This window comes from Sebastes fasciatus, chromosome 6, assembly GCF_043250625.1.
Source record: "Sebastes fasciatus isolate fSebFas1 chromosome 6, fSebFas1.pri, whole genome shotgun sequence".
NCBI classification, from domain to species: domain Eukaryota; kingdom Metazoa; phylum Chordata; class Actinopteri; order Perciformes; family Sebastidae; genus Sebastes; species Sebastes fasciatus.
The window spans coordinates 32,005,655-32,020,809 of record NC_133800.1 but is presented as its reverse complement, the minus strand read 5'-3'; the positions used below and the strand labels follow the sequence as shown (position 1 = coordinate 32,020,809).

The 15,155-nt window shown below is 35.7% G+C and overlaps 1 protein-coding gene and 1 long non-coding RNA gene across 2 annotated transcripts in view; both read left to right on the top strand.

Annotated features, from left to right (window-relative positions):
• Positions 1-11,562, top strand: part of LOC141769839 (tricarboxylate transport protein B, mitochondrial) — a 30,501-nt gene extending 18,939 nt beyond the window's left edge. Inside the window, exons 4-9 of the mRNA XM_074639286.1 lie at positions 7,617-7,755; positions 8,062-8,146; positions 8,286-8,390; positions 8,633-8,748; positions 8,891-8,964; positions 9,553-11,562. Of these exons, the coding sequence (XP_074495387.1) occupies positions 7,617-7,755; positions 8,062-8,146; positions 8,286-8,390; positions 8,633-8,748; positions 8,891-8,964; positions 9,553-9,667 (634 nt within the window). The 3' untranslated portion in view covers positions 9,668-11,562. The remainder of the gene's footprint in view (positions 1-7,616; positions 7,756-8,061; positions 8,147-8,285; positions 8,391-8,632; positions 8,749-8,890; positions 8,965-9,552) is intronic.
• Positions 6,376-7,424, top strand: LOC141769840 (uncharacterized). The gene is made up of 2 exons (XR_012594340.1): positions 6,376-6,577; positions 6,719-7,424. It is a non-coding gene; the product is annotated as an uncharacterized LOC141769840 (long non-coding RNA).
• Positions 11,563-15,155: the final 3,593 nt, after the last annotated feature.

Sequence of the window (15,155 nt, the reverse complement as noted above, 5' to 3'; positions counted from 1 at the left end):
AGGTTTTTGTTCCCCGTTTCATTCTTTCACTCCTTCCCTCCCTCTCTCTCTTTCTGTGAGAGTATGTGTGTGTGTGTGTGTGTGTGTGTGTGTGTGTGTGTGTGATGCTGGAGGGTAGAGGCTGTCTGTTGGATGGAGAGACAGGCCCAGCCAGGCGGAGCAAAGATGCCACTCAAACTCAGGCAGGGTCTCAATAGGGGAACAGAGAGGGAGACTTGTGTTGGTACTCTGTCAATGGGTGTGTGTATGTTTATGTATAGTGTGTGTGTGCACATATGAGTGTGTCAGTCAGCCTTCAGCACCCTTTCCAGAGGGAGTCTGACTGCTTTTGTTTCTGCTGTAAGGATGGAGGAAATACGGCACGTAGGAGTGGACTCTTTCTGCTCTCGTCATCGCGGCTACATCGTATATAAAAATGCGTATAAGTGGCGACACTGTGCATACAAATATAACCTGCTGCGTGCAAGTTATGCACATTTTGATCCTCAGCTTGGGGAACAACTGATTTAATACGGCAAAACATGAAAAGGTGTATAAAAAAATTAAAGATGACGGAGAGATTGAAAGCCGTTGAGATGGAAACAGTTAGATTTGATTTATGGCACTTTCCCACTGACCACCGCTTCCCCTGAGTCGTTTGTTCGATCCAATCTCTTCTTACTTCCTCTATCCTCCTTCCCATCCCCCCTTTGTATCGCTCCTTCGCTTCTTTCTACCCCATCCCATTAACTGATTGCCTGTGCACCATCATGCTCCATACAGCCTGCTGGAGGGTTTCTCAGGGAGGTATGAGAGGGACAGACAGGAGAGCCTTTGACCTTCCCCTTCGTCCACATCTACGTCTCTTTCTTTCCGACTCTTCTCTCTCTCCTTCACCTCCTCTTCTCATCAGCACAGCTGACCTTGTAGAAAAGACCCACTAATGAAGATTGGGCAGCACTCCGCTGTCTCCTTCATCTCCGACTGTGGATGTCGGCCAAAAAACACGACGTGTCACATTCCAGAGGCGAAGTTTAGTCCACTTGTTAAATGAGTGGGGGAGGATCTGCAGAGTAAATTGGCACAGGAGCAGCCTGACAGCGGCATATTTTCTCTCCTGGAGCTTTTAACGAATAGCGTTTGTTTCACAAGGTTAGTTATTAAGTGCAGGCTAAGAAAGCTGCAGGAAAGTACACTTTTTTTATTTCCTTTCAAAGCTCAAAAGCTGTTAGTAAGAGGTGTGCATAAAGAGAGAGACGAATGGATTAATTTTTTGTGTGTTTGTTTGTTCCTGCTCGACAGTGGGAGTCAGTTAATTGTGTGGAGAGCCTTCAAACTGAAATCTGTGTGAGGAGTGAGACCGAGGAGCAGATGTGGAGGGTTAATGAGCAGAGGAAAATGTTGCGATAGAAAGGCAGATGGGGAAGAAAAGCAGAGTATAAGAGATGAATCCTGTTAGACGGCAGGTAGACGGTTCGACGAGAGAGGAAAACAAAGCATTCATCAAGACCAAGTGTCTGTCCTCCCCCGCCCTTTTGCTAAATGTACCGGGCAGCGTCCTCCCTTCGCCACAATTCAATTCCATCTATAAATAACCTTTCTTGTAAAGGGCTCACTGGCACAACATTTTGTGATTGCAGAGATAAATAAAACCACACCTCTTTGTCTGTCTGGGCTGGCTTCCATGGCAGCTGTTGCTGGTCATCGTCGGTTACTGAGACGCTTCAGTTTATTGGTGCATCTTTGACGAGGACGCAGGAAAAACAATAAAGAAAAAGCACCTTCAGCAGTTTGTCTAAAAATCTGAGCTGGACGAGAGTTTCTTGCCTTGAGGTGCATCTGTGGTTCGGATTTTATTTGTGTCAGAGAGTCGCCGAGTGGAAACGTCCTCCTGTACTACCTGCTTTCTGCTGATGAGGAGCAGCAGAATTATCTTTCTCTTTTATTCATTTACTTGATCATTTTTACACTAACTGTAAGATGATCTTGGGGTGATTAAAGCTGCATTAATGGTTTAATATGTTGGCCTCTAAAGGAGTGAAATGGAGTGCTAACAAACAAGAGCATAGTCTCAACCGCAAAATAAACTTATTGTCACGACTGGCAATGCAGGGAAACAGAGACTGGACCCAGATGCAGATAGCAAGATGAATTCAGTGGTTTATTTTCAAACGCTTACAGTGATCAAGAGTCTAAATAGCAATGGATCCAGCAGGCAGGTAACAAAAAACTGCATAGCAATGATTATGATCTAACGACACAAGCAGGTGAGGTAGTATATGAACTGGTATGTGTGGAGAGAGGCTGACGAGTGAATGAGATGCAGGTGAGGAGGAGGAGGATGGGGTAAGGAGAAGTAAAGCTGATGAGGGAAATGGCAACAGGTGTGTAGGAGGTGGGGGAGGTAAGGTGAGCATAGCAAGAGAGAGTGAGGCCATCTGGTGGATGGTTAGAGGACGGCAGCTCCGGGAAGTGAGAGGAGGGTACATGAAGCAGCTCTTTAGCCCCTCACCAGTAGCTCCCTGTGCCTTTCACACAAAATCATATGGAAATTAATGTTATTTTTTAACATTTTAATTTATCATTGTTGAAGGCCTAAAGTAATTCTTACTTTCTCCAACTGTAAAAATATGTAGCCTATACACCTAATTATAAAAAAAAGTTTGAACAATGTTGGAAAAAAAAGTCTGGAAAAAAATTCTGAAAACAAAAGTTAGAAAAATGTCGGAAAACAAAAGTATGAAAAAATTTCCGTAAAAAAAAAAGTTTGAAAAAAGCTGGAAAATAAAGTCTATACAATGTCTGAGAAAAGGAAAAAAAAAAGTTAGAAAAATGTTGGAAAACAAAAGTTAGAAAAATGTTGGAAAACAAAAGTCTGAAAAAATGTCCGTAAAAAAAAAAGTCTGAAAATGTTGGAAAAAAAAGTCTGGAAAAAATGTCTGAAAAAAATAAAGAGTTTGAAAAAAGTTGGGAAAATGTTGGGAAAAAAAGACTGAAAAAAAAAGTTAGAAAAATGTTGGAAAACAAAAGTTAGAAAAATGTTGGAAAACAAAAGTCTGAAAAAATGTCCGTAAAAAAAAAAGTCTGAAAAAAGTCTGAAAAAAAGTCTGAAAAGTAAAGTTTGGAAAATGCTGGGAAAAAAAAGTTTGGAAAATGTTGGAAAACAAAAGTTAGAAAAATGTTGGAAAACAAAAGTCTGAAAAAATGTCCGTTAAAAAAAAGTCTGAAAATGTTGGAAAAAAAAGTCTGGAAAAAAAGTCTGAAAAAAAAAGTTTGAAAAATGTTGGAAAATAAAGTCTAAACAATGTCTGAGAAAAGGTAAAAAAAAAAAAAAAAAAGTTTGAGAAAAATGTCTAAATAAAGAGTTTGAAAAAAGTTGGGAAAATGTTGGAAAAAAAAGACTGAAAAAAAAGTTAGAAAAATGTTGGAAAACAAAAGTTAGAAAAATGTTGGGAAAAAAAGACTGAAAAAAAAGTTAGAAAAATGTTGGAAAACAAAAGTTAGAAAAATGTTGGAAAACAAAAGTCTGAAAAAATGTCCGTAAAAAAAAAGTCTGAAAATGTTGGAAAAAAAAGTCTGGAAAAAATAAAGAGTTTGAAAAAAGTTGGGAAAATGTTGGGAAAAAAAGACTGAAAAAAAAAGTTAGAAAAATGTTGGAAAACAAAAGTTAGAAAAATGTTGGAAAACAAAAGTCTGAAAAAATGTCCGTAAAAAAAAAAGTCTGAAAAAAGTCTGAAAAAAAGTCTGAAAAGTAAAGTTTGGAAAATGCTGGGAAAAAAAAGTTTGGAAAATGTTGGAAAACAAAAGTTAGAAAAATGTTGGAAAACAAAAGTCTGAAAAAATGTCCGTTAAAAAAAAGTCTGAAAATGTTGGAAAAAAAAGTCTGGAAAAAATGTCTGAAAAAAATAAAGAGTTTGAAAAAAGTTGGGAAAATGTTGGGAAAAAAAGACTGAAAAAAAAAGTTAGAAAAATGTTGGAAAACAAAAGTTAGAAAAATGTTGGAAAACAAAAGTCTGAAAAAATGTCCGTTAAAAAAAAGTCTGAAAATGTTGGAAAAAAAAGTCTGGAAAAAAAGTCTGAAAAAAAAAGTTTGAAAAATGTTGGAAAATAAAGTCTAAACAATGTCTGAGAAAAGGTAAAAAAAAAAAAAAAAAAGTTTGAGAAAAATGTCTAAATAAAGAGTTTGAAAAAAGTTGGGAAAATGTTGGAAAAAAAAGACTGAAAAAAAAGTTAGAAAAATGTTGGAAAACAAAAGTTAGAAAAATGTTGGGAAAAAAAGACTGAAAAAAAAGTTAGAAAAATGTTGGAAAACAAAAGTTAGAAAAATGTTGGAAAACAAAAGTCTGAAAAAATGTCCGTAAAAAAAAAGTCTGAAAATGTTGGAAAAAAAAGTCTGGAAAAAATAAAGAGTTTGAAAAAAGTTGGGAAAATGTTGGGAAAAAAAGACTGAAAAAAAAGTTAGAAAAATGTTGGAAAACAAAAGTTAGAAAAATGTTGGAAAACAAAAGTCTGAAAAAATGTCCGTAAAAAAAAAGTCTGAAAATGTTGGAAAAAAAAGTCTGGAAAAAATAAAGAGTTTGAAAAAAGTTGGGAAAATGTTGGGAAAAAAAGACTGAAAAAAAAAGTTAGAAAAATGTTGGAAAACAAAAGTTAGAAAAATGTTGGAAAACAAAAGTCTGAAAAAATGTCCGTAAAAAAAAAAGTCTGAAAAAAGTCTGAAAAAAAGTCTGAAAAGTAAAGTTTGGAAAATGCTGGGAAAAAAAAAGTTTGGAAAATGTTGGAAAACAAAAGTTAGAAAAATGTTGGAAAACAAAAGTCTGAAAAAATGTCCGTTAAAAAAAAGTCTGAAAATGTTGGAAAAAAAAGTCTGGAAAAAATGTCTGAAAAAAATAAAGAGTTTGAAAAAAGTTGGGAAAATGTTGGGAAAAAAAGACTGAAAAAAAAAGTTAGAAAAATGTTGGAAAACAAAAGTTAGAAAAATGTTGGAAAACAAAAGTCTGAAAAAATGTCCGTTAAAAAAAAGTCTGAAAATGTTGGAAAAAAAAGTCTGGAAAAAAAGTCTGAAAAAAAAAGTTTGAAAAATGTTGGAAAATAAAGTCTAAACAATGTCTGAGAAAAGGTAAAAAAAAAAAAAAAAAAGTTTGAGAAAAATGTCTAAATAAAGAGTTTGAAAAAAGTTGGGAAAATGTTGGAAAAAAAAGACTGAAAAAAAAGTTAGAAAAATGTTGGAAAACAAAAGTTAGAAAAATGTTGGGAAAAAAAGACTGAAAAAAAAGTTAGAAAAATGTTGGAAAACAAAAGTTAGAAAAATGTTGGAAAACAAAAGTCTGAAAAAATGTCCGTAAAAAAAAAGTCTGAAAATGTTGGAAAAAAAAGTCTGGAAAAAATAAAGAGTTTGAAAAAAGTTGGGAAAATGTTGGGAAAAAAAGACTGAAAAAAAAAGTTAGAAAAATGTTGGAAAACAAAAGTTAGAAAAATGTTGGAAAACAAAAGTCTGAAAAAATGTCCGTAAAAAAAAAAGTCTGAAAAAAGTCTGAAAAAAAGTCTGAAAAGTAAAGTTTGGAAAATGCTGGGAAAAAAAAGTTTGGAAAATGTTGGAAAACAAAAGTTAGAAAAATGTTGGAAAACAAAAGTCTGAAAAAATGTCCGTTAAAAAAAAGTCTGAAAATGTTGGAAAAAAAAGTCTGGAAAAAAAGTCTGAAAAAAAAAGTTTGAAAAATGTTGGAAAATAAAGTCTAAACAATGTCTGAGAAAAGGTAAAAAAAAAAAAAAAAAAGTTTGAGAAAAATGTCTAAATAAAGAGTTTGAAAAAAGTTGGGAAAATGTTGGAAAAAAAAGACTGAAAAAAAAGTTAGAAAAATGTTGGAAAACAAAAGTTAGAAAAATGTTGGGAAAAAAAGACTGAAAAAAAAGTTAGAAAAATGTTGGAAAACAAAAGTTAGAAAAATGTTGGAAAACAAAAGTCTGAAAAAATGTCCGTAAAAAAAAAGTCTGAAAATGTTGGAAAAAAAAGTCTGGAAAAAATAAAGAGTTTGAAAAAAGTTGGGAAAATGTTGGGAAAAAAAGACTGAAAAAAAAAGTTAGAAAAATGTTGGAAAACAAAAGTTAGAAAAATGTTGGAAAACAAAAGTCTGAAAAAATGTCCGTAAAAAAAAAAGTCTGAAAAAAGTCTGAAAAAAAGTCTGAAAAGTAAAGTTTGGAAAATGCTGGGAAAAAAAAGTTTGGAAAATGTTGGAAAACAAAAGTTAGAAAAATGTTGGAAAACAAAAGTTAGAAAAATGTTGGAAAACAAAAGTCTGAAAAAATGTCCGTTAAAAAAAAGTCTGAAAATGTTGGAAAAAAAAGTCTGGAAAAAATGTCTGAAAAAAATAAAGAGTTTGAAAAAAGTTGGGAAAATGTTGGGAAAAAAAGACTGAAAAAAAAAGTTAGAAAAATGTTGGAAAACAAAAGTTAGAAAAATGTTGGAAAACAAAAGTCTGAAAAAATGTCCGTTAAAAAAAAGTCTGAAAATGTTGGAAAAAAAAGTCTGGAAAAAAAGTCTGAAAAAAAAAGTTTGAAAAATGTTGGAAAATAAAGTCTAAACAATGTCTGAGAAAAGGTAAAAAAAAAAAAAAAAAAGTTTGAGAAAAATGTCTAAATAAAGAGTTTGAAAAAAGTTGGGAAAATGTTGGAAAAAAAAGACTGAAAAAAAAGTTAGAAAAATGTTGGAAAACAAAAGTTTAAACAATATCTGAAAAAGGTAAAAAAAAAAATCATATGGAAATTAATGTTATTTTTTAACATTTTAATTTATCATTGTTGAAGGCCTAAAGTAATTCTTACTTTCTCCAACTGTAAAAATATGTAGCCTATACACCTAATTATAAAAAAATATATATATATTTCAGTCAACTAAAATGTGCATCATAGCCTACGTACGTCTTCGTCTTGTCCTCTAATTTTGCCAAACTTCAATAGCGCAATAGGCTTCCAAATCCCCAAAAAAGAAAAGACTTGGAGGACAATAGAGAATTTAATAGTGCATGGACACATTCGACAACAAAAAAGTAATTGAAAGACATTTCCTGAACAAGCACACAACATTTTCTGAAAAGCCAGCTGGAGATCCGTCCAAATCTCCTGAGATATTACTTCAATGTCCTGCCTCTCATTTGCACTCTTGTCCTCACTGCATTAGACTTAATAGGCTGTGTGGTTCAAATATGTTTTGCGGCTCCAGACAGATTTTCTTTTGGCCAAAAATACTTCTTTTGAGTAAAGTTTGCTGACCCCCGGGCCCTGAGGGAAGTGAGCAGGAGCTTGAGAAACAGAGAGGCAGGCCAAGCAAACAACGAAGAGACCAGAAAGTCCTCGTGACACTTCTTGTTATTCCTGCCTGCCATGTTAGAAATTATGTCTGACTAAGTTGTGTTTAAGATGTGTTTTTATAGCTTTCAGGATTTTAAGCGTAAAAGTAGGTAGTTGAATATACGGCACTAACATGTCAGAGATGTACTGAGGTCAAAGGTCATCAACTTTTCGGAATACAATAATCTACAATAATGTATTTTTTTCCACAAAAGTAATTATTCTTCACTTGTCTTGCATCAGTCCTCTGTTAACTTCTCCCATAATTCCCGGCTGCTGGCTCTACTCAGGTTCGGGGTGTTTGAGTTCCTCAGCAACCGCGCGAGAGACGAGTCGGGTCGGCTGGACAGCACCAAAGGCCTGCTCTGCGGGCTCGGAGCCGGCGTCATGGAGGCTATTCTGGTGGTCTGTCCCATGGAAACCATCAAGGTGTGTTACAAACTGATCTCTGGTCAGATTTCTGATTTTATTTGTTTGATATTTTAGTGTCAGCAAGCCAGAATATTCATGAAACATCCATCCCAAGTACTTGAACTTGTGATTTTTGTACAATAAGCATATAGAAGATATGATCCACAGAATAAACATAGGGCTGTTTTTCTAAGACATCTGCTACGTTTCGTTAGAAGACTAAACATTTATACACGTTTCACCACCTTGTGCGTCTCTCTTCTCTGTAATAGCAAAGCAACATTTCCTGTTTTGGATAACTGATCCTTTTTTTTATCTCCCAAGGTTAAATTCATTCATGACCAGACTTCAGCCAACCCCAAATACAAGGGCTTCTACCACGGAGTCAGAGAGATTGTCAGGGTTCAAGGTAAAGACCGTCTGCACTGCATGTAATTCATCTGACACCTACTGGTCAGACGGGATAATGCAGCTGAAAACACATCATTAATTGTTTACTAAATGTATGAAGAACATAATAAATTAACATACTTATCTTGTCTTACCAGGAATAAGAGGGACTTACCAGGGTCTCACTGCCACGGTCCTTAAACAAGGCTCCAACCAGGCGATTCGATTCTACGTGATGACCTCTCTCAAGAACTGGTACAAAGGTCAGTGTGCACGAGGCTGCATGTGTTTATTTATTAGTGTAAGAGATATTAGAACAAGAGCTGATGGGATGAGATGTATGTTAGAAGTAGCTCCTGTATAATTTAGACTTTCGTGACATGAATTAGGACACAGTGCGAAGATTAATACTGTATAGTGCTCCAATGGAATCGGGCAACACCTATTGTTCAGTACCAGGACTAAGTTCACTGCCACTGACTCCTCTGTTACGTCCTTTCACCAGGTGATGACCCCAACAAAGCTATGAACCCCTTGGTGACCGGAATGTTTGGAGCTGTAGCTGGAGCAGCCAGCGTCTTTGGAAACACCCCGCTAGACGTCATCAAGACACGGATGCAGGTATGATAGTACAATATGGTGGATGATTTAAAGCACAGGATTTTGTGTTCATTTCTGGTGTTTTAACTCAAACTTGTCAAGTTGTTGCCACCTATTGACATTGATAAGAAATAACAATAATGCCTTTCTTTTCATTCCAAAGGGTCTGGAAGCACATAAATATAAAAGCACGATGGACTGTGCTGTAAAGATCCTGAGATATGAAGGCTTGAAAGCGTGAGTACAACTCCACTTTGTTTTAGTTTGTTTTAGTTTAGCTTTGGTTTCACAGCAGATAGATTTTATCACAGTGGGCCTCTGCTGCTTTTTCAGCTTACTAGTTATGTTGTGATAGGAAACATCTACTGGCTTTAGCTCAACCCTATTATTAATCATATATAATAAATAAGGTCTACAGGAATTGAATCTGCAAATATTTACCCCCAGAAACCTAGTGATGATGTATTTATTTATCTACAAAGCACACCAATCCAGGGGATAACATGTTAAAGTGAGAAAACTTTCCAACATGGTCCCAAGAAGTAAAAGACATAAAACAATAAAATCTTATAAACCAAAATTTTTAAATTTTGTTTCATGGCTATATAATAAATGAAGAATATTTGCCCTGTTTTTCTGAATTAACAAGATTATTATCTAGGTAATTCTGAGAAAGTAATTATCTCATTAATCCACAAAAATAGAGCAGATTTTTCTCAGAATTACCAAAAAATGAATGCATTAAGTTTCCATAATAAATATACATTTTCGTAAACACTGATGTTTTATATTCACCCCTCTCTCTGTCTTTTTGTCTGTCTGTAGTTTCTATAAAGGGACAGTTCCTCGGCTGGGCCGAGTGTGTCTGGATGTAGCCATAGTCTTCATCATCTATGAGGAGGTGGTGAAGGTCCTGAACACGGTCTGGCAGACGGACTGAGCTGCTGGACGTACGGAGAGGGCGGCGGCGGATTGCTGCTTCCTGCTTCCCAGGCATCAGACACAGATCTGAGTTTCACACACCTCTTCTGCATCATAAGACCAGCCGTTGAGGAGGGTGAGACAGAGAGCTGAACTCAGATCAGTGTCATATGCTAACCAGGAAGTTAAAGAGCTCGTAGAAGAGAAGAAAGAGTGTCGCCAACATCTGGACAGCTGGACTGTACGCAGAGCACTGAGACAAGGGTCAGTTTCACAAGTGGGATTATAATGTTAGCCAAATAACTGTGAAAAAAGATGCTTCCTCCTCGAGATCCATCATTTCTAAATGTGAAACCTGAATATTAGGGTACAACAACATTTTTGCAGCCTTTTTTCCAGTTATCTGGTTCACTCTCTTGTAAACCTGCTTTGTAAAACACCCTCTGTCAGTGAAGAACTTTATTTCTAGTCATTCACAGCTGCTTTACTGATGTTTACTGCTGGATTATATTGAGTTAGTTGCTCTCTGTCTCTCTAATATGGTTTTAAATCCAGAAAAAGAGGCGCCAGACTGCAGCTGGTTGCAGTTTACAGTCACATAAACTGCTTCCATAACTATAAGCCTTTTAATAGAACGATTTTACATTTATAATAATGCTAATTATTTTTTATACAGCGTAGATTCTAATTTAGTTTATTACCAGCATTATAGTTTTATTGTAAAGTATAATATATATTTTATTCCTGTGCCAAATGCCGAACCTGTTATACTATGAAAGCGTGTTCGTGGTAAGAACACGCAAAAGTAGCCTAATGATCTTAACGAGAGAAAATATTATATTGTGACAGACTTTATAAATGTATTTATCGAAAGTTGAATGTTGAATGTCTACACGGTTGAGGGATTATTTGCTTGTGCCACTTGTGTCAAGTTGTTTCTGTGATCAGGTCTGGGTGTAAAGGTGTTTTTAAGATGTTTTATTGCTGTATTTCACTGTCAGTCTAATGACACTGAGTCAGAATCAGAATCAGAATCAGAATCAGAATGGTGTTTATTGCCAGGTGTAAGAGGTATACACTAGGAATTTTCTTTGGCATTTTTGGTGCGAGACAAACAGTATAATAATAACAAAAGAATACAGGCCAAGTAACCTCAGACCGTTTTCCTCTTCAATTGAATCACTCACATCCTAACATGAGGTTCCTACGGTACCACTTGATGGTTATTTGTCTAATGCTTACGTCAGAAGCAGGTTTTAACCTCCACAAGATAATTAATTGGAACGGAAAGAAGAGAAATATCGTTCTGTTATACACATTTATGTTAATTTTTTTCCAGGAAATCACTCGTGGGTGGAACTTCTCACATTTGGTAGACATGATAAATCACTAATCACTGCTTCATTCACTGTAAAGGGGTCACCTGCTAAAAAAGGGGTTGGGAATCACAATCTGTTCACATCTATTTCTAGTGCCGTTCTGTTTCATTCAGGGTTTGTTTTTACTTCTCACTCACGTGCCTTTTGCTGTTGGTGTGTTTGTTGGTGAATGCTACTTGAGAAATATCTATTATCCACTCGTTAACCCGGAGATTTCTGTGGTCCAGTCGTGTTGTTTTTATAATAACAAATGATTATGAAAACAGTCGTAATCTGTCTGTATTAGTGTAATAATTGTATTAAAAATACTTATGGATCATGATTATGAAATATAATGTTGAATTTTTTTCTGTTTGACCAAACAAAATGTTTCTTACTGCCAAATAGCCAAGAGAAGATGTGATTGTTATAGCAAATCAATGTGTGTGATGAACACCGTCCCGTCCATTTGTCTGTGCTTAATGTCACGTCCTTTGTTGTACCGGTGTAGGGGTGGTTTCAAAACTCATTAAAACAAGCATCTGAAAACTTGAAAGCACGCAGCCTGGTTTTTGTTTTTAATCCTCCCTCTCTGGTTCGTCTGTTGTTCTGCCCTTTTGGTTACAACAGATCACGTTGGGACAAACCATGGGGGGCAGGTAGGGGAGCGATCCAACAGGGAGCTCTTTGTTCCACTGTTGGCTGATGCTCATGTAGAGTGGTTCAACTATCCATCTCTCTCTCTCTCTCTTTCTCTTACACTCTTTCTCACACACATACACACTTCATATCCGTGGTGCCCCAGTGCGTTTGTTGTGAGAAGGAATGCACGGCTCTCTGCAGAAGACAGGAGTGAGGACAGCATGTAGAGGACATGTTGGCCTGAATGAGGAGGTGTGGACTTTACTGAAATATTATGTGTGTGTGTGTGTCAGTGGTGGAAGAAGTACTTAGATATTATATTAAGTAAAAGTCAATCATATCTAAATTTCCTTGAGTAAAAATGCAGAAGTTTTAGCATCAAAATATCACTTTAATGTTGCAGCTGGTAAAGTGGGACTAATTTAACTATTTTACATACTACTGGGTAGTTTAATCTATAATAATACGTCGTAATTTCTTTGTTGATTAGATTTTGTATTAATAGTCTGAATCTGCAAAGTAACGAAAGCTTTAACCCTCATCCTACCAACCTATTTAACATACAAAGACTACCGACTGGGGTCCCCAAGAATAAACTACTGTAACAACCATCACAGGAAAATGTTAACTTCTCAAAACATTATTAGTTATGTATTTAATGTCATCTGAAGAAGAAAAACATGTTTTATTATTTTAGGAAAGTTACAGGTTATTTGCATATTGTGTAAAATGAAAGTGCCCCTTCCCTCCCTGATAGATAGATAGATAGACAGATAGAAAGAAAGATAGATAGATAGACAGATAGATAGATTGATAGATAGATTGATAAATAGATAGATAGATAGAAAGATAGAAAGATAGATAGATAGATAGACAGACAGATAGACAGATAGACAGACAGATAGAAAGATAGATAGATAGATAGACAGACAGATAGACAGATAGATAGATAGATGGACTTTATTGATCCCCAAAGGGAAATTGAGGTGTCACAGCAGCAATTTATATACATTGCAAAAACGTGCATCACTCACACAAACAACACGAGGTAAGTACAAAAATCTCAGTACGAAGTACAAATCTCTGTATACATACGAACAACTCTGCTTTAAACTAGATAAAAGAAATAAAAAAATACAGTGAAATAGAATTAAAGATATATCTCTGCTGTGCAAATTGAAGTACAATGTGCCTGGTGCATTGCCACTCAGAACACAAGTCTCCCGGCACAGAGGAGAGTCATTGTATGTTGATAATGGTTGTGGGCAGGAATGACTTCCTGTAGCGGTCCTTATTACAGCTGAAAGAGTTGAAGGAGTCTCCCACTAAAAGCACTCTGGATGTGAACTGTTGTCCATTATGGTTAGCAGAATGTGTGTGATAGTTTAAAGTGTGTGTGTGATACTTTAAATCAGGACCCATGGCTGTTATCAATCTATTTTTATTTTATCTATTTTAACTGCATATAGGCTGCAATTGGGAGCTTTTGAATTCAATACATTTATCTTTTAAAAAGCACTAATTAAAACAGAAACAGAAAACAATGACATGAAGACATAAGGAACAAATTGATTGACAAAGTCATAAAAAATTGTAATGATAGAATAAAGCCCCTGTGAAATATGATAGTAGAAGTAGAAGTATAAACTATGAACTCCATGACAACATTGAGGCACAACCACAGTGCATGTTCCTGTTAGCCAGCAGGTGGAGCTGTTGTTAGAGCCTCAAACACATCTGTGAGTCTCTCCCTCCCTGCTGCTCTGGCACACTCACACATCAGTGATGAGAGAGGCCTTCTCTGGCTTCATATCTGAACAATAGGGCTTTATGAGAAGGGGTCAAAGAATCTACCAACCTCCCTTCATCCTAACATCATCACTCCCTCCTCCTCTCGTCCTCCTCGTCCTCCTCCTCCTCCTCTGTGCTGCTGGAGGAGAGAGGATTGGGCCAAGATTACCTAAAAATCTCTCATCATCTTCGCAGACGTTTAGCCACACAGCCTTCAGATCATCTTTGAACTCCCGAGATGAAAAGTTAAGTTTTCTGAGAGTATAGTGGCTTTACAGTAGCCGAAAATGTAGACTACAAAATACTCAGAGGTGGAAAGTACATTTAAGGAAGTACATAGTTCTCCACTACATTTTATAGATGGAAACACTTATAATCTGTATCAGTGGTTGCTGATTGTTTTGGCTCGTGACCCCTTGTGACCTCACATCACAGGTTACGGCCTTAATGAGGACGTGAGTTAAAAGAAGTCTCGTTTGAAGAATTTTTAGACCCCCGAGGAAGTTAAAATGTTCCTATTTCTCAAGTAAAAAGCAAATAAAGTGGAGAAAAGTTGTAAAATAAATGTATATATATATATTTGTAACAGCAGAGTGGGGGTTTGGCACAACTTCACCAACTTCCAAGGTGCATGGAAAAGGGAAAAAAAGTGGTCATAAGAAGATTAAAACTCCTTGTAGCAACACTTGTAGTAGGCTAAAGGTCTCACAATGTGATTTTGGACTATATAAATCCAATTAAATTATCTTGATTTGACTTTGTAGAGTCTTGAAACTTGCTTGAGACAAGGGACAGACTTTTCTAATCAATCTACAATTTCAACTGCATTATGTTAAATGTTTGGCTGAAATGTCAAATTAAAAATAACTTCTAGACCAGTAAATGGGCTAAAACATTCAGTATAGCACTTTAAATGTTAAGAAAAAGAGGTTTCTTGCTCTCCTTGTAGCAACACCTGTAGTAGACTATAAAGATTTCGCATTAAAGTTATTCTTAGTACACATGTTGCTGGAGTTTTTACCTCTTATACTTTTTTGTAACAGAAATATACAGGCTATATTTTCTTTCTCATACCTTTAATCTTCTTATGACCCCTTAGATTTAGTTTGGGACCCCCACTTTGGGAACCACTGCTCTATATTATATCCTATTATCTTGTGGCTGTTGTGAGATACGGGTTCAACTACAGTGAGCTTATCTGTTAAAGGTCCCATATCGTGCTCATTTTCAGGTTCATACTTGTATTTGCTGTTTCTACTAGAACATGTTTACATACTTTAAGGTTTAAAAAAAACTTTATTTTCCTCATACTGTCTGCTTGAATATACCTGTATTCACCTTCTGTCTGAAATGCTCCGTTTTAGTACATTACAATGGAATTACAACAGAATTGCATTGCTAGGCAACAGCTTGGGTCCATTTTTACTTCCTGTCAGCTCATGTTATTTACATACACTGCAACAGGAAATAAACTGGGACCCATTTAGAATGTTTACGTTTAAAACTGTGAAATGGTCTAAATATTGTATATTTGTGACATCACAAATGGACAGAAATCCTGACGGCTTGTTTCAAAAGCTCAGTTTCTGAATACGGACTGTGTGTATTTCTCTGTGGATGAACCGTTTCAATACTTTCACAGTATTTATATAGAACTTAAACCGGCTTTATAATATAAAAGCCATGAAAATGTCACTTTTTACAATAAATAACCAA